General features: G+C 40.6%; 3 protein-coding genes across 6 annotated transcripts; 2 read left to right on the top strand and 1 right to left on the bottom strand.

Annotated features, from left to right (window-relative positions):
• Window positions 1-1864: 1864 nt before the first annotated feature.
• On the bottom strand, window positions 1865-8469 carry LOC117903604 (rhophilin-2). Its single transcript, XM_034815855.1, has 11 exons — window positions 8394-8469; window positions 6794-6989; window positions 5289-5405; window positions 5066-5193; window positions 4103-4256; window positions 3398-4043; window positions 3089-3339; window positions 2891-3023; window positions 2512-2819; window positions 2299-2451; window positions 1865-2221 (listed from the first exon to the last, which is right to left on the bottom strand). Exons 2-11 carry the CDS (start codon window positions 6908-6910, stop codon window positions 2018-2020), a joined length of 2211 nt encoding a protein of 736 aa, XP_034671746.1. The 5' UTR covers window positions 6911-6989; window positions 8394-8469; the 3' UTR covers window positions 1865-2017.
• Window positions 5713-6302, top strand: LOC117903606 (putative odorant-binding protein A10). The gene is made up of 2 exons (XM_034815861.1): window positions 5713-5982; window positions 6060-6302. Exons 1-2 carry the CDS (start codon window positions 5721-5723, stop codon window positions 6266-6268), a joined length of 471 nt encoding a protein of 156 aa, XP_034671752.1. The 5' UTR covers window positions 5713-5720; the 3' UTR covers window positions 6269-6302.
• Window positions 8470-14693: 6224 nt separating the features above from the next.
• LOC117903605 (sodium/potassium/calcium exchanger 3) lies at window positions 14694-25827 on the top strand. 4 transcript variants are annotated; one of them, XM_034815856.1, is made up of 8 exons: window positions 14695-14914; window positions 22247-22420; window positions 22489-22676; window positions 22761-22947; window positions 24009-24089; window positions 24225-24725; window positions 24918-25019; window positions 25093-25827. In XM_034815856.1, exons 1-8 carry the CDS (start codon window positions 14881-14883, stop codon window positions 25428-25430), a joined length of 1605 nt encoding a protein of 534 aa, XP_034671747.1. In that variant the 5' UTR covers window positions 14695-14880; the 3' UTR covers window positions 25431-25827. The 4 variants fall into 4 exon arrangements, with proteins under 4 accessions (XP_034671749.1, XP_034671747.1, XP_034671751.1 ...); XM_034815857.1 differs by lacking the exon at window positions 14695-14914 and adding an exon at window positions 21539-21706; XM_034815858.1 differs by lacking the exon at window positions 24009-24089 and having other exon boundaries at window positions 14694-14914.
• Window positions 25828-26653: the final 826 nt, after the last annotated feature.

Here is a 26653-nt window from a genome sequence, read left to right as displayed (position 1 = left end):
ATTACCATGACCGTTAAATGTTAATTCTAGGGATACGGAACATTAGTATTATATAGTATAATAACTCATTTATAAAAATAAACCTAATAAAACCTAAATAAATAAGTGCTTTGTAAATCGTATATGTATGTAATCATGTATAAATGGTGTCATGTGAGGATATGGACAAATATATCCAATCAAATATTTTTTTATCACAACTATTCGTATATGCATATGTACATGTGTATTTACATACATAAACACATACATATGTATGGTTGAAGCCTCCAATTCTCAAGCAACTGGGCATAAATTATTGTCAACTCCCAATCGTATTCTTATATCCTAACCAGGCAAACAATTTTACTTATTGCACCCATGTCCTTGTCTATGGTATTCCCAGAATTTGCATTGAATTATTTACATATGTATGTAAATACATATGTACATATACGGCTGATTGCATGCGTACATATGTATGTATGTATGTATGTATCTTCATCGACAAATTCATGTTGCCGAATTAAATTCAAAGTGATAGCGTGACTGGTCATTTGTTAATAACTTGAAGCACAATATGGATTTCGGCGTCTAAGCAGTGCAATGTTCTTCATCGTGCAACATCGAATAGTTTTATAATTTCACATAAAGCCATCAGTATTTAATTCGTTTTCATCTATTAATAAAATGAATGAGTAATAATCCAGCTGATTGATAACAGGGTTGCAACAGGGCACATTCGAGAAATAATTATATTAATTTGATTTGCTGTGAATAGTCCGCTAAAGGAATGACAGGTATATTTCATCTAGCCATCTAGGAAATATCCATTACTTTAAAGGCGAAAGAGTACAGAAAAGCAATAGCGACTTCACACAAATTGGACGACTGTCTCACTGCACTGTCTGCCAATATTGTTTAGTTATCGAATTACGTTCTTTTAAATTTTGTTTCGCTCAAAATATGAACATACATATTTAAGAAATAATATAAAATGAAAACTTATAAAAAATATCGAACCATGTGAGGATCAAAACTTGCGACAATTGCCTTTATTTTGGGATTGGCGGCAGCTGCTGTTGCGCTGATGCACGAAATAGGCACCAAAACCAGAAAGAATCCATATGAGCGGAAACGGAAGAATAAGTGGAGAGAAGAATACACAACCATGGATCGCTTTAATGAGTTTTTAAATTGAAACAGTTCCAGGTCTGGTCAACTGTAAAATTCTACTAGTAAATTGAGGAATTTAAAATAAAACTGCATCATTTTTTTCTGCTATTCTTTTTTACCTTGGTGATAAAATGTAATTCCTTAGGTATGCTCTTCGGTACGTTGGTTGATTCTGTCTCAATATTAGCTGGTAAAGGCTATTCCTTTTCAAACATATCTCGCGTAAGTACATATTTGTATTGTGTGCATAGGAAAAGGCGCTGCCGCTGCGCTATTACAGTTTTTGGCTCCAAAACAACGTTCATATGGTAAAAAACAATAAAATAAAAAGTTATATCCCGATTCCACAATGATGTGAGGGTGCAGACTTGAGCTCTAACCTCTAAAATACGATGTTTGACTGTTTAATATCTAAGCCAACAATAAAATCCTCATCCTCATTGCCAGCACAAAATACAAAGATAATATCTATAATTTCTCGAAATTATGTGCCAATGATGTAACTGACTTACCTTATAATTTAGGTAATAATATCGGGACAGAATGAAATGGAAATGTGATTTTATTGACATTTAATTTTTTGGTCTCGGTGGACCAGTTTCGGTCAGAAAATAGATATACAGACATACATGCATACATACATACATACATATGTACATATGATGTACGCATTTACCATTTTCACATTTTTCCAAAAGCCAAAAATATATACAGATGTGAACCGATTTATCAGAGCTAAGTCTTAAAATCTTTAGCTAAATTATATGTCATCGCTCGTTCTATTTTATAATGGCAGCTGCTTCGGAAGTGAGTATAAACCTAATTAAAGTAATTAATGAAATAAATGAATCCCTTGTTAACCTCAAAAGATTTTGGCTATGCTCGGCGTCCGTCTGAAAGGATTCCATAAGCTGGACGATACGCTGCCCACGAAACGTGCCTTGGTCGATGTCTTCATGATAGGCTCGTGCTGTGCAGTGGTGTTTGTGGGACTAGATGAGCCCGATGAAAAACCCGATGAGCTAGCCGCTGACAGCGTTGATATAGAACCCTTTGACGACAAGGGCTGTGGGTGGGTAACCGAACAGGTAGCAGGTGTTATTATTACATCAGAATGAAAATATGTAGCGCCTATGAACGCACCTTCAAATAATTGCGATCCATTGGAGTTATGACTTTCAGTTCGAGGACGGAACCACATGATTGTATTAGATGCACAACCTGTTGATGCGAAAACCACTTGACATCCATGCCTTCGATTTCGACAATGAAATCTCCCTCCTTTATGCCGCCCAGCTGCGAATACAATTGTAATTCTATAGTGGCATCCGCTCTCGCAAATAATAAAATACTTACATCAGCCAGCGAATTGATCTCGACGTGAGCTATAATGACCGGCGCATCGCCGCGCACATGAAATCCAAAGTTTTCCATCTCTTCTTTATATTGGCAACGATCCGTGTCATGAGCAGGAGTCGTGACTGTGTCACAATGGTGGATGGCATGATGTATCGGGGATCCTTTTTGTAGACGAACACAGCGTGGCGCAGTCCAGTGACGCCGTGCAGAGAATATCGCAAGCGGTCCAAGGCGTTTAAAAGGATCTTCCACTTTGTACGACGTGAAATCGGGTCCCGTCAAGGTCAATGTAAACTTCGACGAGGCTGAAAAAGTAGATACAGATTTAATTGCAATAAAGCGGCACTCTCGTATAGGAATTTTGAATTGACATTACCCTCCACAACGCGCTCCACAAGGTCGTAGCTGTCGTCAACCTTATTGGCCGACGCTTGAGTTCTGAAGTTTTCATACTGCTCCAGGGCTCGATAATTTGCTTCCTTAATGACTTGCGAGAGTGATTTTTTATTCTATAACAAAAACAAATCGCACTTATTAAAGGAAACTCTACATTTTACGGAATAGTTCCACAGACCTTCAGAAAGCGGCACATGCGCTGCAGACGCTGAACCTCTTCGTAACTAGCCAGAGCTTCTCTTAAGTGCGTGTGCTTGATCGAAATGAGACTGGCACTCTCCTCCTCGGACTCAGCGCTGCTTTGCGTGACACGCAATGCCTCTCGGGGGTTTCCAACGAACGAATCCTTTGAAGATGCGACCGGGACCGAACCTTTTTTGGTAGCCACCTTCACATCAATGCTGAGAGCCTCGTAATGGTGGGCCATCGCTAGACAGCAAAGTTTAAGAGCTGATTTGATTTGATTATTGATTGCTGAATTGCTCACCTCTGTAAAGCTCCGCCTTAAGCGGTACCAGCCCAGCCCAGCATTCTGGCAGGTAGGTATGCGTGTCATTCACTTGGATGTTCTTGTGCATCTCATTGTACTCGAGCGAGAGCTGTGCAGCTTCACCGGCCAAATCACGGAAAAGCTGAAGCAATTCATTGGATTGGGGCGCACCGCTGTCATTTGCATGACTGGAGACGGTCAGTCCCGACGACTCAGTCTGTAGCTTTAGCTTTTCAAATAGACACTCTCGGGCCTGGGATAGCATTAGAGATACCAAAACATCTAGTACGTGGGGTTTTAGATCCATTGATGGGGCGTTTGTGAACGTATCGTAGATATGTCGAAATATGCCCGCTGCACGCAAGAAGCTGTCGACAGCGGAGTCCAAGCCCCGTTCCGTACTTCGATCGTGTCTAGCACCGATCTGTGTGTATATGGCGCCAAGGTTGAATAAAATGCACGCCTTCTCGAAGGATATGGTTCGCTGGCACGAGGGAACACCTGTTAACGAATCATACCACTCAAAGTAGACGCCCAGGTTGCGGTCAGGCGGGAAAAAACGGCGTTCCAAATAATACAACAAGTTGTAGTATCGAAAAAGCAATGCTACGCCAAGAGAATCGCGTGATGGAGTCTTGGACGCCTGTAAAAAATAAGACTATTACACTCAATTCACAGAAAGTTCTTCTCAAGTTGATTTGCCTGTCTGGTGTCTGTCATATCTGCAATTGCATCCATATAAATTGAGGATTCCTCGCTATAGTGCTCCAAAATGAAGTCCGAAAAAGGTTCCATGAAATTAATTTCTTTGGTTTCCTTAAGACCCAAGGGTATCATTGGAATAACGCCATCATGACTGTAATTCAATAAAAATAATGTATCATAATCTATTCAAACCAATCAGCCAGCATTCATTTTTACACTGCGTACTCTGTTGAGCCAATAATTTTCTTGAGTAGAATCAGAACTCTACAAGGCACAAACTAGAACAACTTGTGCAGCGCTCAGGAATAGATCTCATTCATCGAGTCAGTATCTAGATGTGCCAGCACATGCAAGGAAACGGTCGCCGTGGATATTGCTGTTTGAGGTCCAAGTTCGCTGGCAGTATATTCGTCCCATGACATAGAGGTCCCAGATGGCTGCCAACTTGTTCAACTCATGTTCCAATTTGTGCAATTTGTGTAATTTTAATCATTTAAATTTCGCCGGGCTATTGGCGAATTGAGGTTATAGCCGCCGCAAGGTGAATCTACGCGATTTTTGATTGCTCGTTCGTGTTTTACACGATTTCTCTTCTCATCGCCCATGAATAATATTTTGAAAAAAGTATGTGCTACTTATGGCAGCTGATCTCTCATCAAGACGGTTGAACAAACGGACGGACAGACAGACATGGCTTTATCGACTCGGCTATTAATGCTGACCAAGACTTTAAAAAGTTACATACATATGTGTACTTTATGGGATCGGAAAAGTTTCCTTCTCCACTTCGAGCCTAAAACTGATAACAGAACTCAAGAGATAACAATAATTCCGTTCTGTCGATGTATGCATTCCTAAAATGACTTTTCTTTCGAGCCAATGACGTCAAATTTTCGTTCCTTTGCAGCAAAGAGTGTTTTATTGGGATACGGGTGGAATTGATCTCTAAATGTAACTCACTTCTCGTTCTGGTAAATTTCCACAGATGAATTTAACTCTGCTAATTGCTCCTTTAGAAGTTGCAAATTTGAATTGACGAAGCTCAGCTCCAAGGCCACTGTATCGCGTAGTTTGCGGTTGGTTGTCACCTTAACGTAAGAACAATAGTAGATGGGAACGCCGTTAATATGGTATAATGCACAGTACAGTATTTTTAATATTTGTATAAATATTTGCATAATACCTTGTATAAATTCTCCGCACCAGCGCGCAAGCGAAGTTCCTTGTTAATCTCTTGGTTTAGTTTGCAGCGACGACTCTGCAGCTTGCCTCGACACGTTGCAGCTCTCGGATCAGACCCCTGAAATAAATGAAATAATTGAAATTTAAAACTTAAAACAAACTGCACAGTGCAAAAAAACCATTGTGGGCAAAGCAAAGTACAAGAAAGTTTTCACACTGCGTAGGCAATGTATGGGCAAATGCCTATAAGATGTCGTGCGACTGTTACATTAAAATAATAGTTCAAAATCCAATTGATTTAATATGCGATCAATTGGATGGTTCTAAATTAGCGACAGACACGAAACGCTCACTAAATGGGGCTGGTAGACTAAGTATAAAAGCTTCGCCTCATGCGACTACCAGCAGAATTTGAAACAATTCTTTATTTCAAATGTCGCATACCGGCAATTCGTTGACTATGTTTCGCACCGTTGTGGTGGTGACGCTAATGTTCGTTGGCTGCACCCAAATAAATGGACTTCCGCATCCACCGCAGGCAACTTCAGCCCCACTGTTGGTAGATGGGGTCTACGACGAAAAGTTCGATAATGTAGATTTGGACGAGATACTAGCCCAAGAGCGATTACTTAACAACTACATAAAGTGCTTGGAGAGCACCGGCCCCTGTACACCCGACGCAAAAATGCTAAGGGGTAAGTTCTATTTATTTATTTACCAATAAATTCACCAACTGTACTCCTTTTTACACCACTTTCTATCACTCTTCAAGAAATCTTACCCGATGCAATTCTAACTAATTGCACCAAATGTACAGAAAAACAAAAACTTGGTGCAGAGAAGGTGACTCGGCATCTTATTGATAACCGCCCTAACGACTGGGAGCGCCTTGAGAAAATCTACGATCCGGAGGGTACCTATCGTATTAAGTACCAAAATTCTAAGGGAATTGCTATGGAGCAGATTCAGGGTGATTCCTAAATATTCTACGGAATTCTTTTTTTTTTCACATAATAAATAAATGAGCACAATGTATGTATTTATGTAAATCCTTTTAATTAAATGAACGTCTGATCAGCAAAATTCATGTTTTCTGTACATATGTACATACATACATAGTTCAACAAAATGTGAAATCTAGAGCGCGCCACTAAGCAGGATTACTTGTATAAATGCTCATACGCTCCCTACACACAATTTGCTTTGAATTTTTGATAGGGTTCGACCAGATAATATTGATTCGATAGCTTCTACCAGACTCAGAGTTGCATTTCCTTGTGGAGTCCACAACTCAGAGTCACCGTATATGGAAAACGTTATGAAAGATTAATTGTTAAGTGTCTAATTAAAGCGTTCTCAACCCACTACAATGTTGAGTATTGCAACTTCATTAAATCCATAAAAAACGTTTGCAATTCATAGTCAATCCGCCATTACAACACAATGGTAGAACATAGACAAAAAAAAAACAAAACCCTTTGGCGCACAGGGATATTTTTTACTTACCCGTACAAAGGAAAACGATAAGCTTCTCAGCTGCATATCCCCGCCATCCTCCTCAGGAGCTGCTGCCGCTTCATTTTCATCAAAGGCTGTGTGGGGGTCCAGGTTAGTGGCATCCATTTTGAGAACTCCGAGATTGAGCGTATCAAGACCCAGGTTCTTTTATCCCGTTTTTGCGACGGTAACTATAACTTAGATGCTGTTTAAACATGAACACAACAAATAAATAAGCAACCAAGACTATTAACATTTAAGCATTTAAAACCCAAATGCATCCTCGATCAATGGAATAGGCTAATGGATTTTCGATTGGAAATTTCAGTTGTGTTTTGTATCAATTAATGGAATAGGCGCAAGGACTTCCAATTAAAATAAGAACATCTTTCCAAAGCTTTGTTTCAAATATTAATTTGATTATACCCGGTACACGAAGCGTTAAATGTTTAATTAGATGTATTAGTTATTAAGTAATTATCAGGGAGAAACTAGTTCTATCTACCAAAAAATCAAACGGAGACAGCTAAAAAACCTGAACTTTTTGGGTTGTAGAAGATTTTCTCTATGCTCGTTTTTTTTACTACTGTTTTGTTTCTGCCACATCTATCTCTCTCACTTCTCAGAGCCAAATCAGCCGTTATCTCTCTCTCCACTGCCGCATACGCAACGGGAAGAGTGTGTAAGAGGGAGAGAGAGAGAAAAAAATACCATCAATCTTGAAAATATCTGTCTGTCCAGTGTCTTTGAATCTTCGGACGAACAGAAATTTACAGCCACTCACAGTTACACACACTTACACAAAACTAATACATAAATTCCTAAACTCTTCGAGACTTTGGTGTAACAAGTTAGGATGAAATTTGTATTTCGGTCAGGTACAATAAAGGAGAAAACGACTGTGTAAGCTGTTAGTTTTATAGTCGTAATAGAAGCATAAGTAAAAACGAATGCACATTGCTGGGACTGTAGTTCAATTCCGTGTTTACTTCTGCTTTGACTGCGACATCTGATTTTTTTTCAGAAGCGTATGCAGCTGCATATGTACATACATACATATGTAGCTGCACTTCATTTTTAATTGCTTGAAGTCGAAGCACGAATTTCCGAACTTTTTCTTATTTGACTAAATGCATTCCAGCAACAATAAAATACTTATACATATTTAGCTTTGGGTTTTCTGTTATTTACTTTAAGATTTCACTTCGCGTTATATGTACTATATGCAACATTTTTTACCCACAAGACAACAAGTGCTTATGTTTTTAGTGTTCACTCATTTTATATTAACTACATACATAACGAACACATTTGTATTTGTATGTGTGTGGTATTTATCATTCCACACAGTTTAGTTGTCGATCGCAGCGTAGAAAACCACTTGTTGCCCTCTTCCTGTTCCACTTATGCTGCTGTATGTACATATGTGTGTGCACTCGATATTTGCGGATATGTGTGTGTGTAAACGACTTGTGAAACATAAATACAATAAGAATATCTAGCTAGCTGATTAGCTTTTTTACCGTTTATCACTGTATTTATCTAATGGTGTTGAGGAACTTTCCACCCAAAAATAAATTGAAAAAAAAAACCAACAGGTTTCTTTTACCTGACAGCGACCAAACCCACGCGCGTACATACATACTTTTTAAACAAGTTTTTACATTGGTTGAAATTTGGAATTGACATTAGGGCTGCTAAATATATTTTGATATATCGATACATCGATATATATAGTTTTAGTATCATCTCCACCAATAGCCTTTTCACAATGGGCGCGTCTGCTATCGATATCGGCATAGACGATAATAATTAAAAAATGCGTTCACATTGTCAGACGTGCGTCTTGAAAACAGCTGATCAAAGCAACAGAAACTGTAGTATACATCCACATTTACATTTGGGAAGATTTTGTGTCGGGAACGTTTTGGTCTTTTAACTGATAATACATCTATGAATTATATGGTAGCCAGTTAAACGTTTCCCCAGTCGCATGAGCTTCTAAATTGCGATCTTTAAGCCTAGTACTCAGATCGAAAAAAAACTGGCTAGCAAAATTTGCAATATATTTTGCTAGCAGCAGAGTGTGACCAGAGGTGAAAACCGCATTCAGTACGGTTACACTTATCAGGCAGCTGTGTTGTTTTGTTTACCTTTTTGAAAATGTGCGAAAATTGAATAAAAGGTTAATAAAACAATGAATGCAAAATGGATCCATGCAGGAGATTATTTTAGTGAGACTGGCGGCTCTTGCATGATCGGAGGAGGAGGACAATCAGCGAAATAAGCGAAGACAACTTTGATTAAGCCCATATCTGCAGGAAAGAATCCAGGACGGTCGTTGTCCATACATTTGAGTATTATAAATCATATAAATATGTGTTCATTTATGGAAACCCATGAAACGATACCCTTTGCATATTCCGCAGTTTGAGAATTTGCATATGGCTAAGAATAACATCTGCAGACTTCTTTGATTGGTGGAGCAGCTAGGCCGTGCCAAGGAATATGTGCGACCGCCACGGTTGTAAAGATGTAAAGTTGTAAATCGTGTCGGGTAGTGTTATCATAGCTTTCTTTTTATAGCTTTCAGAGCAAACGTATTTATGCCAGAAATAAAAGTTGGTTTTGCACCGAATACGACAGTTGGTATACAGAAGCTCATGAAAAGCGCATTGGGAGAGTTATCCCTAGCAGGAGATAAGATTATCGGCTTCGAAAATTGTGATATTTTGCGTATTCAAGAGTATACTCAGCACTACATTGCAAGTGTTTGCTTCCACAATATTGACGAATCGAAGAGTGGCCACCTCTGCAGTTAAACTTTGCGATAATAATGGCATCGGAATTCCAAAACTATGAAAAAACATGGCTTGGGGATAACTGGAAATTGGGCCTTTCATATAATCGTCATAGTTTTGATGAAAGGGATACAAACGCGTGCAGTGCTAAAACAACGTTCCTCCTCGTTTTGTTTAAGTTCCACTGGTACCATACTGAATGTTATGTAATTTTTTGCATTTTGCATTTTTTTTTTTCAGCAAATAGTAGAGGAGCGGGAGCTTGGCCAAATTTTCCTTCAGAAAGGTACCAATTTGCGAAAGACATTGAGAATTGCATCTTGGTACTTCAGTGGACTCTGTCAGTTCCTAGTGACTTCAGTTCTTATAACTGTTGTGCTTAAGGTGAGATGGCTGGAGTATTCGATACTGTTAAGATTTTAATCGATGCAAATTTTCAGATTGAGTGGAATGGAACGTCTACGAGCTTGAGTAAATGCCCTTGGTATATAATGCTCCTGTTCATATCATCATACATGTTCGCTGCTGTGGATGATGATTATACTTTTGGTTGGTTAATTCATTTGCCTATGTTTCGAATTCTGGACAAGTTTTGGAATAATTTAAAAAAACCAGCTAATCTCAAAAAGACAAAAGCTCAAAAGGTTTTTAATTTGCGAGCTGTAAAATCAAGATTATTTATTAAGCTATGCGATCGAGTGTGCCTCCTGCAGCCAGAGGGCGGCGTGCCTCTGGTGGAGAGAGGAGAACGACCTAAAAGGTCGTGAGAGGCGATTTAGGTTTAGATGACAGATGTAGCATAATATGAAAAATGTAAAACTGGATTGACTGAGGGAGTACCGAGTATAAAAGTAGACGAGCAAAGTTAGGCGCGCCTCACAACGTTCCTCCTCGTTTTAACTTATATCTATCATCCCTGCTTTTCACCGTTACAGCAATCAAGTTGATAGCGAGCAGAAAAGCGACCCCGAACCAGAGATGAACTAATCTACGGAGTTTAGGAATTGGAAAATAAATGAGATGCGACCATTGAGTTTCGAAACGTATGGAAAAAGTTATCTGAGAAATTTGTGGTGAAAAACTTCTCACTCAAAGTCTATCAAGGCGAAGTGGTAGCGCTACTGGGCTATAATGTGTCGGAAAAAAAACACAATTATTAACATGGCCTCCGGATTGCTATTGCCTTCTTCTGGCAAAATCTTTATGTGTGACCAGGACATAGCAAAATTTCCAAACTTTAAACACGTTGGCCATGCCATCCACCGTATAGAAACCCATACAGTGTTCAGCGTGCTCGGCATCTTATGTTTTTCTGTAGGCTGCGGGGTCTGATACACAATGAAGTAAAAGAAGAAACATTATTATATTTGCATTCCATGGTTATCGCTTGGTAAAAATACTATCACATTATCTTTAAACTCTTAAGCACTCACAAGCATGATAAACTTTACTTAATTAATTGGGTATAGCCTGAAAGAAAATCACAGCAAAGTTACTTTACGCAAAATCCATTCGTGTTTATACCCGGCTTAGACGTATTCCTGAAAGCGTTACTGATCGGTACACCTCTCGACCGAATGAATTGATTTATAGAATACGAGAAGACAGACAGTCCCGTTTGGAACTCAGTAAAAAACAGATCAATCCATTATGGTGCAAACACACTTGGATTTTTTTACACAACTGTCTAATCAGAGAAATTCGATTCTACAGTCTGCCAATGCAGCAAATATTTCTGCCAACGCTGATGGCCATCTGGGCATTGAGTATTCCGTATCTGCGCCACAAAATCGAAATTAAACCCTTCCCCGTTAGCCGCTTCGGTAGAGCCACTACTCTAGTGCAAGTAAAAGCTACAAGTTGGCCACTAACAACCGCAGGCAATGAATTCGCAAGCGAAGGCGCCACAAAATTAGAAACGAATAATGATATTATGGAATATATGCGCATCTCTTGTGCAGAACGGTTGTATGTAACGAAGAGAAGGAAACGTTTACGTCCCCACAAAGTATATATATTCTTGATCAGCATCTATAGACGAGTCGATAAAGCCATGTCTGTCTGTCCGTCTGTCCGTCCGTCCGTCCGTCCGTCTGTCCGTCTTGTTTGTCGGCTAGTTCCCAGAGACTATAAGAGCTAGAGCCACAAAATTTTGGCTCCTGACTGCTGTATGCTCACACTGAAACCAGCTTATATTTGTTTTTTGCGCATTCTCTCATTCACACTCTGCTTCTGCCTCTGACACGTCTCTGCCTCTGCCTCTGCCGCGTCTCTGCCGCGACTCTGCAGCGTGTGGCTCTAGGGGAGGGTGGCGAGCTAAAGGAGCTTGTTGGCGTGAGCAGTGTTGATGTAGATGACAGATGAAAAAAAAATAACCGCTAAGGTGCAGATGTAGTACTGAGTGCCGGGTATAAAAGTTGTGACGAATAAGAAGCGTCTCACACGTCCCTTCTCGTTTTTTACTTAGCACGACACTAGAATTATGTTTCTTCCTCATGCTTAACACTTTTCAAATAAAAAAAACAGCGGTTTGGTAACATTATTTTGAATCGGTATTTGCAGCGCGGATATCGACCGAAATAAACATTTCCAATATCAAAACGACTGGATAAGTATTCAATTTTGAATGCTACAAATAAAAAAGACATTAAAAGGGTTTTGTTGCTGTTATTATGATAACGCTGTTAGACTGCTCCACAATAAAAAGAACCCCTTACCAGCGAAATTTTAGTTGAGTAGAAATCACAGCATTGTAAGTATATTTTATTTAGCATTCTCGATCTGGAGGCACGGCCGCCCACAGCTGCGTCCCCACACGTCGTGTTCTTTCTTATTGCCAGAATGCAATGTGTTCATACATATGTACACATACATATGTATATAAATACATATGTATGTAAATGTGCACATATTGCAGTTATTTTGTATACTTGCTCAGCAAATGTGTCTTACATTTTTGAGAAGCACTGCCTTTTGTGTACGTTTGTAACCTTAGAGTGCTTGACAATCGTCTGATCTACTGTCTATTTTAATAGATTGAGGCTTAATTAATAACGCTTTTGTTCAATTAGTGGCTGCTTAGTTAGAGGCGTCCGCCAACATCCCTAGCACGCTCGCCCTGGCTGCGCGTGGGTTTTTTCATATGTATCTCGGCGCAACAGTAAACACAGACATTGCAACAGATTTTGAAAGAAAAATAAGAAAAGTGCGATTAGAAATCTGTTTGGAAAGCCCTTCTCACATCCGACAGTCCTGATAAGGTGGCATGGTAACATATGATGTGGCGATGAGCAATTTTTATTTGAATAGTCCCGGAAAAAGTTGTCAACCGATGCGAAGTGGACAGTGCTAAGCGATGGCACGAGTTGGCGCATAACTCCAATTAGTTGACCACTCTAGCATGACTCGACCTTTGGCTATTGGATTCCACAAAAGAGCTGAACGTAAATACATACATACATATGTATGTATATACATATGTACATATGTATGTACATACCCACTCTGACAACAAATAAATAGCTCGCGAACAATGCACTGGAGAATCCCGCCCCCACAGATACACACACATAGCCATACACACATCACATCAGAATACCATGCAATCTCTTCTTGAATGAATGTTTGTGTTAGTCTAAAATAAGTTAAACCCATGCCTTTACAAATTTGCCTCTAACATCTGTACATACATACACATGTACATACACACATGCATATGTACCTCCATGTGTGTTTATATACCTACGTACATATGTACATACATACATTCAGACTACACAACGATTGCTTTAAAAAAAAAAAAAATAGGCTTGGCGAAAAAAGTACGCTCGGCTTGGACTAAAGCTCTCCAAACACCGATTCAAAATCAGTTTAACGTCAACGTCGGCGGCATCAAGACAATACACACAATAATATAAGCCAAGCCAGATTCAGATTACAATAAAACTGCGAAAAGAACAGAAACAAACTGAGGCAGAGTCAATTTTGACACTAAATAAGTTGATATTTGTGGATGTTGGCCGCTCTCAAAGCGCATAAGAACGAGTCCGAGATTAAAGCTAACGAGTATCAACACGCGAGTGCTCGGCAATTACGGAAACGAGGAACGGAACGCAGAGAATCAAAACGAAACGAGAAGCTTCGAAACGGAATCTGTGATTGGAGATCCGCAATTTTCATATTTTTGTTGTTGTGCGCTAACAAGTGAGAGTGTCAAGAGCAATAAAACGCGAAACAGAAAGATCAAAGAGAGAAGGCAAGCTTTACTTCTGCTTTATTTCTAAATTTTGTTTCCATTACTTTGTTTTTTTTTTGCCTTTGCCTTTTGCCATTTGCCTTTAAAGCAGCGATTACCAAACCGAAGCAGATCGTCTGTGCTCTGCTCACAGTCACGAGCCGTACGGCTAACCCAAGTGTATGGCAGAGCGTAAGCCTGCCTGTAGGCTACACTGGCAGATATTTTCCCTGAAATTGAGATTTGAAATGCATGATTGAAAAATATGCACTTTTCTGAAACTTAAGTGTTGTGTTGAGTTAACCAAACTTCTGTTAACAGATCTCTTTTTTTTTTAATGGAATTTTTCATCGATATTCATGAAACTATTTTTACCAAATAAAATTCAGATTACATCGAAACAAGATAATTAAGATCCACCAAGATCGCATGGATGCACATGCACACGTTCCTTTCAATTAGATTTGAGACTGCTCAGAAATGGATGCTAATTGGCAACATTGATGGCGGCTTGCAAGGACTTGGGGCCGTTGTCATTGATTTTCCTGACTTTCTCGCTTTTGTGGTCATCGCTGCTTTGCATTTTGCAATTTCGAATCAAATTGTTGTTTTCATCGACATTGCCCCCCATAGATCGTCCGATCTAGAAATCTTCCAGAGTTGTGACTGTGACGTGGATTAGTGCTTTTGGATCATCAACAACAATTTAGATACTTGCATACATACATAGTATGTACATACATACATACATATGTACATAGATCTCGCTCGCACTGTTTGTCGCTCGTCGCTAGGCCGAGTTGAGTGTGTGCCATAGGCAAAAGGCACAAGGCGGAATCCGACTATGTAAAGAAAACAAAAGGAAAACAAAGGAAAGGAAAGAAAGGGAAGTGAAGGAAAGCAACGAAAAGAGAAGGAACGAAACGATACGAAACGAAACGAAAAGAGAAAATCAACACCAGTGAAGTGGGAAGTGACAGAGATTGAGATTGAGATTGCGCTTCACATAACGGCGCATCGCAGTTTACGAGTGTCCATCACCACTACAACACCGTGCAGCAATGGAAGACTATTGGGGTCTTAGCAGCAGTACGGGTACATACTAATTAGCCAGCTTTATAAGCCTTACTAGACTAAGCCTGTAATCAGAGGAGCCAGCGGCAGAGCGTCCTCAAATAATTATCAAACTGATTGAGCTTTATTGCGACGGCTTAACTGTTAAACTATAGTGACTAAAGAAGTCATCCTTAAATCATTTATCGCCGAATTTGCAAATGGAAAAGTCTTAATTTTTTTCTTTCTGTTTAAATGTTTTTTTGTGTTCGGGGGCACCAGCAGTGGCTAAGAAAGAAAATGCATATGAAAAAATCAATTAAGCTCAGTTCAGATGGAATAATTTTAATGCAGTGCAATTAAGTGTGCGTGTCCCTATCGTTGGGTCTGTGTCTCTCTCTGTGTGTGTGTGACTGAATTAGTGACGTCAGATGCAAATTGATACACATGTGCATATGTACATGTAAATAAACATACATATGTACATATGAATGCATGCACGCAAATTCATGTATGTATGTACATACGAACTTGCACTGGACGCCAAAGATCTAGCTAAGCTATCACCGTCGTCACCTTCGGCTTTTTCTGCACACTTCGCGGACCTCTTTGAAATGATCCCACTCGAACACACACGCTCATGGACATGTTTGTGTGTATATGTTTACGTATGTACATCTGTGCACGATGGTTTGCAGGGGTGTGTGTGTGTGTGCTTGTGTGTTCGCGGGGATATCTTTGTGTGAGTGTGTCTGCATATGTATATGTATGTATTTAGATGTATGCACAAATGTCGCTGGTCGCGTATACTAAGGCATATGGATCAATTGTCTAAATTGGCTCATTAAGTGAATCTTAATGACATTTACTATGAACAGCCACAGCGACATCAACAACAAAAACTTAAAAAACCGAAATGTGCCCTGCCTTGTTCTGTTTTTATACCCGGTATTCGAAGAGTACAGAGGGTATATTGTATTTGTGCGCAAAAGTGGATGTACATAGTATGTATGTAACAGAATGTAAAGAATATATGTAAGTACATGTACATAAATACATATGTATGTATATGCTAAAGGGCGAAAATCAGTTGCATCAGTTGAAGATAAGAGAAAACTAAAGAAGCAATTCCATAGGGAATGACTATACATATCTATCAGATCACTGAAGATTAGATTGGGATTAGATTGAATCACTATTTTCAGAATGAAGAAATTAATTTGCAGTGCTACCCGCATCCTGTCCAGCAGATGTGCTTATTCTTCTTTTTTGTTGCTTATTCTTTCGCGCTCGCACCCTCTGCAGCATGCAGTGTGCGTCACTGGGGGAGGGTGTCAAGACAAAAGGGCGTGTGGGCTTGGGAAGTGATATACATGTAGATGTGATGACATATGTAGAACAAATGTAAAATGTTCAATTCGAAAAAAACCACTATGGTACAGATGTAACGTGACGCGTAAGAATCGTCTCACAAACGAAACTACTCGTTTCGTTTAATGGACGGTAGGAGAGAAATTCCTAAGGAAAATGTAATTGTGTGGCAACTCAATAAAGGAGGTTATTTTCAAGCTTAAAACACACGTAAAATAAATTCACAGATCACAAGGGAATTGATTTAAAAACGGACTGTATTAATTTTGTATTCATATTTTTTGTCTAGATAAAAGTGTAACATTAAAGAAGAAGGTATCCGAAAGCATGCTAACACTTTTATACAAAAACCACTGAGCACCGGTATAAGGTAGTAGAATGATTGCCATAAATCATGGATCGGCCCGCATACATTCACGCGCCGTTTTTGCGTTTGTGTGAGAAGACAGCACGCAAAACGGAATATTGCAATTCATTGGAATTGGTAAGAATCTCTGTAATACAAATGTGGAGCCTTTTCCAATGCTCAATAGATAGGGCCGTGCCTAGCCTTGCCATAAATTGGTTAAGGGGTAACTAAACCCGTAGAGTCAGCTCCACTACAAAGCTAAATTGCATACCAAAGCGAATCATACAAGAAAAGAATAAAAAAACGAGAAGGGACGTGTGAGACGCTTCTTACGCGTCACAACTTGTATACCCGGTACTCAGTAGAACATCTGTTCCTTAACGGTTTTTTTTCAAATTTTACATTTTACATTTTTTCTACAGCTGTCATCTATGTACATCTACACCACTTCTCACGCCAACACGCTTTTTAGCTCGCCCCCCTTCCCTTTGAGCCGCACACTACACGAAGCAGAGTGTGGAGGAGAGAAAGTGCAAAAAAAAAAAAAACTGCTGGGTGGGGTGGGGTGGTGGGGTGACGGGGTGGGCTTAGCCACTGCAAATTAATATCTGTCTATAATATTGATCCAATCCGATCCCTATTCAGTGATCTGATAGATATATGAAGTCCTTCCCTACGGAATGGCGTTTTTAGTTTTCTTTTATCTTCAAAATTGTGGCTGTGGAAGATTTTTACCCTTCGTAACACTTGTAACAGTGTGAGCATTCAGAAGTCTGGATGCAAAACGTGGTTGCCCTATCTCTTATGGTCTCTGAGTACTAGGCGCTCATAAGGACGGACGGACAGACAGATATGGCACTATCGACGAGGCTATTGATGCTGATCAAGAATACATATACTTTATGGGGTCTGAAGCGTTTCCTTATGTGCGTTACATATGTACATACATCCAATTTTCCCTCCAAATTTACTCTTCTAGTACCGGGTATAAAAGTTGTAATCGAATAGGGCAACCTCAATCGAATGCCTCTTTGTGGGCTAGCATTGAAGCGTAAAACCAAAGCAAATGGTCGGTCAAAAAACGATCTAATTTGTGCGGCAGATGAAAATCAGAATTAATCAGAATTCAAGTGAAAATAAACAAATTAAATTTGTGACCTTTTTCGCAATACATCATGATCAGCATGATTGGATCACAAGCTTTCCCTTACATTTCTGCTCGGTACATTGGTTTCGTGCAGGTAAGCGAAAGCCTGCCGCCAGACACAGGGATAGTATCAAGTAAGACTTTCTTCCAAAAATGGGACTCAGTCACACAAAAACCGAAACACTGATATGCATATGTACATACATATGTACATACATAAATATGTACATGCATACATACATCCAGATACTTGTGTGGTTCGGTTTAGTTGAGTTGTGCCGAGCTCGCACTGAATGTTTTCTTAAACGGTACACAAAAGTCATATTAAAAGGCATTGTCGCCGCGTTGATTCTTTCTTACTTATGTACTGAAATGAACTTACATATGTGCATTCACATGCGATTCAAATAAGACACACAACTTGGTCACTGCCTCTGTGTGGGAAGCGAGAAGTGGTGATATTTTTCTATAAAACAATTGTGGCGATGTGGCGTATACGTAATACGCATTTGTGCAGTCGAATTATATTTAACATAGATCTGTTAGCCTGTCCGTCCTACTGGCGATCTATTAATTACCTTTTTTTATTTTCCTCGAACCTGTACCTGCAGGAAATTCTGAAAAATCAAAGTATATTTTTTTTGGGTAATTATTTTTTTTTGCACGGAAACGTGCAAAAGAGGTATGAGAATGGTTGAACGAATATGAATTTATGTATTCATACTTGTACACAGAATGCAATCCTCGTTAGAAATACATTTGTACTATGTACACATGTGCATATGTACATACATATGTACATACTTACATGCTGCAATTATGTAATGGTTTAGCATCTTCCAATTTTTGCTATCCCCATACGATCCCTGTAAAATTCGGACCAGCAGAGTAAAAGAAATGCAAAATGAGGTGAAAATTGTAGTCTTTAATCCACTTCTTAATCTATTTACCGTTATATTATGTGCGACTATGCTGTTGAAACTAGCCATGCAATGTGGCAAAATTATTGCAGAATCTTAGCAAAGGGCTTTTAGTGTAGCTTTCTCTTATGGTACCCTCAGGACTATTGTAGCGATTCAAAAAATGTTCTTCCTTTCCTAGATCATGAAAGAATAAATAAATCAATCTGTTCTTTTCAAATTCAAATATTTTTGTATCCTTACGAGATAAGGATTCTAATTTGAATATTACCACAGCGCATATCATATTTTTGTCACATTGTATGGCTAGTTTCCTCTCCACAAATAAATAAAATATGTGGCATCCACAATTTTGAAGATACCAGAAAGCGAGACATCGGCCGTAATTTAGATACTATTCATATATGTATTGTATATCTATCCAATTTCCGAATCTGGCCCACTCGCTTCAACATACAAAGTTCTTTCTCGTCTATTCCATGCAAACACAATTAATTAAAACGAGGAGGGACGTGTGAGACGCTTTTTACGCGCTATGCTTTTATGCTTTAAAAGCTTAGCTCTGTGGTCAAAAAACTCACTTTCCATGCATTCGATACAGTTGATATTATTTGTGCGTCTCTTATTCAATTGAAGTTAACTTAATTTACTGTGATTGAATTTTTTGCTGATTGTTATCCACGATAAATTGATTACACTATGCAACAGCCGAAAAAGCCCTGATTGAAAAAGATCCAGCATATTTAAATATTTAATAATTATTATTAATTGAATCATTCAAATATTTTAGAGCCCAATCTCTAGCCGACAAAAAGTCGGTTTGGCGCTCAATTACGAATTCGGCTTTGTCGCATAGTGTAATCATTAACACAGCTCCACCCGACACCCTGTCCCTTTCTGCCTCTCCCTCTGCCTCACCCTGTCCCTGTCTCTGTTTCTGTCTCTGTCCCAGTACCCATAATCATATTAGTTGCAAGAACTGTAAATGTTTATTAAGTATTATTGCATTATGCGGGTTGATGGTTACAAAATGCATTTGTCTCAATTGACCCGAGACTCCGACTACGGCTTTGTTTCCTTGTGTCCTCTCGCCCTCGCCCTCTGCCTTTTCCCCTCTGCCTAGCCTGGCCCCTTTCTCGGTTATGTCAAAGTATGAAGAGCCAATTGGAGTTGCAAAAACCAAAGCCAATAGCAAGTAGTCCCGTCCAAAGTTGTTGCTAACTTTCTATTCCAATTTAACGTTAAACATTGTGAGTGCTAATTACAGATTATTCCTTGAAAGCCTGACCTCTGGATCTTAAGTGTACCTTGATAGAGATAATGAGCAACAACAGGCAACTTCTTTTTCTTCCGCTTAAAAGGCGATAAGTATGCAAGCTTAACTTAAGAATTCTTAGCCTAGCTATAGTTTTATAGAACTTAAGCCCCACATTTCTGGATTATCAAATACATTTTGATGCAATTGATTGATTGACAGGTTTCAAATAATCCAAAATAATGGATGCAAAGACACTCGAATGTCTCCAAAAAATTATCTAATTTGTTAGGCCTATTCTATTGCAGGATAACATTTTACCATCCTCCCGAGATAGGGATCACTGAGCCTATAAGTCAATATGCACATACTACACATAACATGCCATCGCCATCGCCATCGAGCATCACTTGGGTATGCTTTGAACCCAAAACTAATACAAGATTCCATTGATGTGTGCGCTCTCATTCATCGTTTGCGCGATCTCTCCTGAAGGGGTCAGTGCAGCGTAATGTTTGGCTTTGATCGGCACCTTCAGCTCAATAAACCGTGAATTAATGGGCAATATGTATGTACATATGTAAATATGTACTGCGTTAAAACGAAATCATGCCCGTATGCTCGTACCAAATTGAATTTTCGTAAATAGCTCAGTTCATTGGATGAGCCACACAATTGTATTTCAGATGCTTGACTGATTGCTTGGGTCCAGCTTCCTAATTGGTGAATATGTATAAACATAATACATACATATGTATGTATGTATGTACATACGCACATGTGCACATATGTACATATGTACAATATCAAGAGTCTCCTAGGTCTATGACTCCATCAACCAATGTCCAATATACATATGAATGTGCATATGCCGCCACGCCATCGATTTTTATTATTTCTGCTGTTGCTGTTGCTGTTGCTGGCGCTGGCTCTTTTCTGTTTTGTTTTTGGACAGCTTTTATTGTTTTAATTTATCCGACCAAGACGGCTATGCTTCTTGTTCTCGGTACGGGCTCGTTCTGGAGACCGATTGGCTCTGGGCTCTGGCTCCGTGCTCTGGGGCTTGTCCCAGGTGGCGCTGATCAGGGCTGCTTTGGCACTGTGTCCGTTGGTCTTGGTCTCAGTTTCGCCTCCAGCTTCGGGCTTCGCTTTGTTTTTTTGCAATTCAATTGGATAACATCAAAGGCGTATGCGTATTTATTGCTTCCGTTGCTAATTAGTCGCTCTCGATAATCGCTGACCGCTGACCGCTGACCATTAGGGTACGAGTAGTACACACATTTGTGGCACATTTGATCGATGATCAAGTACACTGGGCTACATCGGAGATCGACACATTCCCAAAGCTATAATAAGTAAGCGGGACTAATGTTTCGTCTCCGCTTTCGGCTTCAGCTTCAGCTTGTGCTCCAGCTTTTGTCTCTGTATCTCATACTGTTACTGCATATTTCTGTTTCGGTGTTAGTTTCGGTGTCGGTGTCTGCGTCGGTGTAGGTTTCAGCTTCTGTTTTGTCGACTCCTCGGCTGGGGCCCGGGGTCTGAGAATGGGAATGGGAATGGGAATGGGACTCTCGCTCTGGCTCTGCCAGTCTTGTGGTCGTTCTTGCAGCAGCGATGGTTCAGTTCATTACCGGAGCTTGACTCTGACACAAAAAGAAAAGCGCATAACGGCAGCGAATCATTCGGGAATTTTGGAGAGTCTTCCCCCCCAGTTGATTGTTCTTTATTAAGTTATTTTCGTGCTTTTTTCTGTGAATTGTGGCTGCTGCGCGCCGACTCAACAACATGAAATGTACGAATTACAAATCCGATCTGCCCAAAATATTTTACATAAATAACATTAACAATGACTGTGCAGCAGACGATTGTGGATGGGAGGGAGTCTGAGTCCTACTTCGCCAACCCTTTACACTATTCGTCAGCCTTCAAAACCTTTGACACCCTTCAGGAAATGATCGTTTTTTTTTTTATCATTGACCCCTTCCAAAGTGGCGATAGTTGCATGGCTTGTTAATTAATTCATAATGAAGGAAGAATAAAATAAAGAGAAGGAATTGGAAAATGTAACCGAGGAACATTTATACCAATAAACAAGTTTGTAATTTTGAATATGTAGATATGTGTGTGTGTGCATACACATAAAACAACTCTTTCTAGTCTTTTGCCACTGCAGACCCAAAAGTACGCAATGAAAATATAGTCTACGTTTAGGGCCAACAACTAACTAATGGACTAACCAATTAACGAATTAACCAATTAACGACTAACTAATGCGCAAGCTCGACCTATATATGGATTGATTTGGATAAGCGTGCTTCCCGCATCGTTGCAGATATAAATTGCACTCAGCCCGCCATTGATGACTTCCCCAGAGACCTGTTCTCGGAGGCGCAAAGACAGTCCGGTGCTGTTGTACTTCATGTTATAGCCAGTTTATATTTATTTGTAGCCTTAGCAGTAGTGTGTGATGAGTACTTTGTTCCAGCAGTTGAGAAAATATGTGCAGGTGAGTGCCGATGCCGTTCCCAATAGTGGCCCTGCTCGATTTCCAATATCCAATCGACTTCGGTCTAGCACTCAACATGTCCAACGATGTGGCGGGGGCCACGTTCATGGCTGCGGCCACTTCCGCCCCCGAGCTGTTCGTCAACGTGATAGGCACTTTCATCACGGAGGGCGACATCGGGGTGGGCACCATCGTTGGATCGGCAGTCTTCAACATCCTGGCCGTGGCCGCCTGCTGCGGTATTGGCGCCGGCATGGCAAGTATTCCCAAGAAGCCACAGCATAAAAACAACAACAAAAATCAAATGGCCATCCACTAACATTGATCCCTTCGTTTGCAGACCATACCGCTCGACTGGTGGCCGCTGACACGAGACAGCATCGCATATGGCGTCACCGTGGCCATCCTCATCTGCGTGATGCATGACGAGCGCGTCGAGTGGTACGAGGCCCTCATTCTCGTATCGCTCTACGCCGTCTACCTGGCGGTCATGTATTTTGACAAAACGTTCCAAAAGTGTGCCAAAGGTGGGTATCCCGTCCAAGCATGCTGCTCCTTGTTACATATAAGTATTGGGGCAACTAGGGATGCTCTACAGTGAGGAAAGTCAGATGCTGCTAAGGCGCACGACAAAACTACGCGACAAAATCGAACTAATCGAATCGAATCTATCAGAAAGAGTTGGTTTGGTTCCTTGAGGGAAAATCGTGTCGGGTAGTGTAATTGCTCAGCAAAGGGGAACTTTCTCAGAAATTCTCAACAGGAAATATCGTTCAAGAAATAGTTAACTTTATTGTGTAAGTCCCCACATCACTAAAAACATGTATAGCTTTATGCATTTGCATCAGGGCTCGGCACGGTCCTACCCTGTAGACCCAGTAGGGCCTTCGCTGTGTAAGCGACGAGACGGAGATTTCCTAGGAGCGTAAGTGACGACGTGTCATCGAGAGCAAACCGATTGTTAAGTGATGCATTTCCCTAATAAGTGAAGGTTTTTCTGAGAAAAGAGCCTACAAATTGGGTATAACAATATTTTGTTTCCATTTATCTTTACAATTTGAGGTTTACATTCAGTTTTGTTCTGTGTGTTTTCCACAGAAGCTTTTAGTTAATCTGCTGTTAGTATTTCCGTAAGCCCGAATAGTTTTTTTTTGAGTGCTCTTCACCTGAATCACCTCCGAAATGAAATGAACTAATTAATGTATATTTGTTATACCCGGTAGTCGAAGAGTAAATAGGGTATATTGTATAACGGATGTTTACAGACCATACAGAATATATATTCTTGATCAGTATCAATAGCCGAGTCGATAGAGCCATGTGTGTCTGTCCGTCCGTCTGTCCGTCCGTCCTTATGCGCGCCTAGTACTCAGAGACCATAAGAGCTAGAGCCAGCAAATTTTGCATCCAGACTTCTGTATGCTCACACTGTTACAAGTGTACATGTTGTGGCGGGTAAGTTGGAAGAGTGCACTGCATTTGTCCCGTTTCTTTGAGGAGCAAAGACATGCATGCACACATACACACATACATACAAGTACTCACCTACATACATACATACAAACAAGTACAAACCTCTAACACACAGGTGGCGTAAAGCAGGCGCGCACGCGCAGCCGGTCCTCCAACTGCAGCATCCACACAAAGAGCAGCAATGAGAAGGAACCAGGTACACGATAGTTCTAGCACATTACCCAGCACCCACTTGACACCCTGTCCATCCCAGCATCACACCTGGGTGGCGGCAATGACCTGTTCTAATGTCTAATATCCGATTTCACATCTCTGATTGCACCCCTCGCAGACCTCGTGGAGAACCGCATCTGCCAGAATATGGCCAGCATCCAGCTGAATGGCGGCTTGAACAATGACCAGGCTAAGAGCTCAACGGCAACCATAGCCATTACCACAACTACAACCACGATCACAACAGCACCGGCAGGCGCAGGCGCAGGCGCAGGCACAACAACAACCGCCGGTGGCGGCGGTGGCGGTGGTGGCGGTGGAGTAATAGCTGCTGACATGGCACCCCTGAGTAATGCCGAAACCGAAGCGCCGCCAGTGGTAGCTCCTCCTGAGCAGCAGCAGGAGGAGGGCTACTCCCTGCTGACGTACCCGAAGGACAAGAGCTGCTTTGCTCAGTTCACCTGGCTCATCATTTGGCCCATTCACCTGCTTTTCCGAGTCGCCATTCCCGACTGCAAAAAGGCCAAGAACAACAAAATCTTCCCGCTGACCTTCATCATGTGCATTGTATGGATTGGATCCCTCTCCTATGTGGTGGCGTGGATGATCACCATAATTGGTAAATTTTGCCAGAATTCATTTACATTTACTGCCACAATTGCAGTGAAAATTTGCAAAATTTGCACCCAAACAATGGGCCACCTCAAACTCTCACCTCTAGTTTATCCGAAATGCACCAATGATATCTTACGCCTTTTGGCACAGCTTGTTGGTGGAATCTGAACAATGTCTCTCCCGTTTGCTTCCACAGGCGACACACTTAAGATACCTGACTCGGTGATGGGGATCACGTTCCTGGCAGCGGGCACCAGCGTACCAGAGGCCGTTTCCAGTGTGATTGTTGCCAAACGTGGTGAGTTTTCAACAGTTTGCAATATGCAATGATGCTTTTGTTCGGTTAATGAGGCTAGTGAATTGATTTGCAGGGCACGGATCAATGGGTATTTGCAACTCGATTGGATCCAACACCTTCGACATTCTTCTGTGCCTGGGCGTGCCTTGGCTGATCAAGGCGGTTTTCTTTCCCATACAGCCGGGCCAGAACTATGTGGCCATCAACTCGGCCGGACTGGAGTACTCGGCGATCACACTGCTGTCCACACTGTTTCTCCTCTATTTGACATTCTCCACGAATAAATTCAAGCTGGACAAGAAGGTGGGCACCGCGTGCCTAGTCATGTATTTGGTCTTTATGGTCTTTGCCTCACTCATCGAACTAAATGTGTTCTTCCGCGTAAATCTACCCACCTGCGGACGGTCATGATCTTGCCCAGATGGATGGACGGATGGATGGGTAGATAGATGGAAGCATGGATGAATGGATGGATGGATGGATAGATGGATAGATGGATAGAAACCCTTTACCGGATACTGCTGCTAATTGTAGTTCGGGCTCGGCCCTGCTTGAGGTACAGGTTCGTGTTCAGGTTCTGCTTCTGAATCTAATTCCGGTTTGGATTTGGATTCGGATTCGGACTTTGGTTCTGGGAGCTGGGAGCTGGCTGGAATCAACTACGAGTGCAGCCGTTTAATTAATTAATATGTATTTTCTGTTCTATTCTATCTTCCTTGATAGTTGAGTTACGTTATACGTTATGCTGTTATTGTAATAATACTTTTTTTTTATTATTATTATTATTAAAGTCAACTCTTGTACGACATTCGGTCGCTGTCGCAGTTTCAGCGCACTCGCAGGGATCAAGTGAGCAAAAAGGCAATGAAAAACAAATGAAAAAGAAAAGGACAAGAGATGAGAGAACAACCCTACCAAAAAAAACCCAACAAATTCAATAATGTATTTTTATGATTAATATATGAGATTTAACAAAGAAACACCATCGACCATTTTGATTCTTTCTTCAAAACCAAAATGTGGGCACACGCACACACATACATAAATATGTGTATGTATGTATGTATGTACACACGTACTCGTACGCGCATTCATTTTGAAGAGTTCCCAGTCGGACCTAGTTGCTTCCAAACAGTACTTCTGTATCGCTCCCTTTTCCACTAAGCATGAGTACTCGATACGTCACGTTTTCGCTTCAAATTTACAGGTGGGGAAACACGCGGGAGCCACTCCTTTTTGTTCTAGGTGGGAACTGGAGTAGAACTGGTGGTTGTTGTAATTTCCACTTCGCTCGGGTTTCCCTTCCAGTGTGCTTTCCGAAAGAAGCATTGCAGAACACAGCTTTGACATGCATCTAGATTCTAGATGCGTTCCATGGGAATGTATGGATTATGCACATAACATCGCGCCACAGGAACCTATTAAGAACCGTTCCGGAACTGTTCAATGCAATCATCCCATGGCACATCCGTGGCATGCAAAAAGAACACATACAATAGGTACACAAAAATATACATTTTCAAATTCATTGCGTTTATTAAAGTAGATAAGAAAGGGTTATGTTGCAAATAAAAGACAGAAAACTGTAAGCATGTATAAATTGTCCATTTTTTTTGGCCACGGTGCTTCAATCC

Source organism: Drosophila subobscura, chromosome A (assembly GCF_008121235.1).
Source record: "Drosophila subobscura isolate 14011-0131.10 chromosome A, UCBerk_Dsub_1.0, whole genome shotgun sequence".
Taxonomy (NCBI): Eukaryota; Metazoa; Arthropoda; class Insecta; order Diptera; family Drosophilidae; genus Drosophila; species Drosophila subobscura.
Note: the sequence above shows the minus strand (reverse complement) of the source record. Positions and strands in the feature narration are given on the sequence as shown.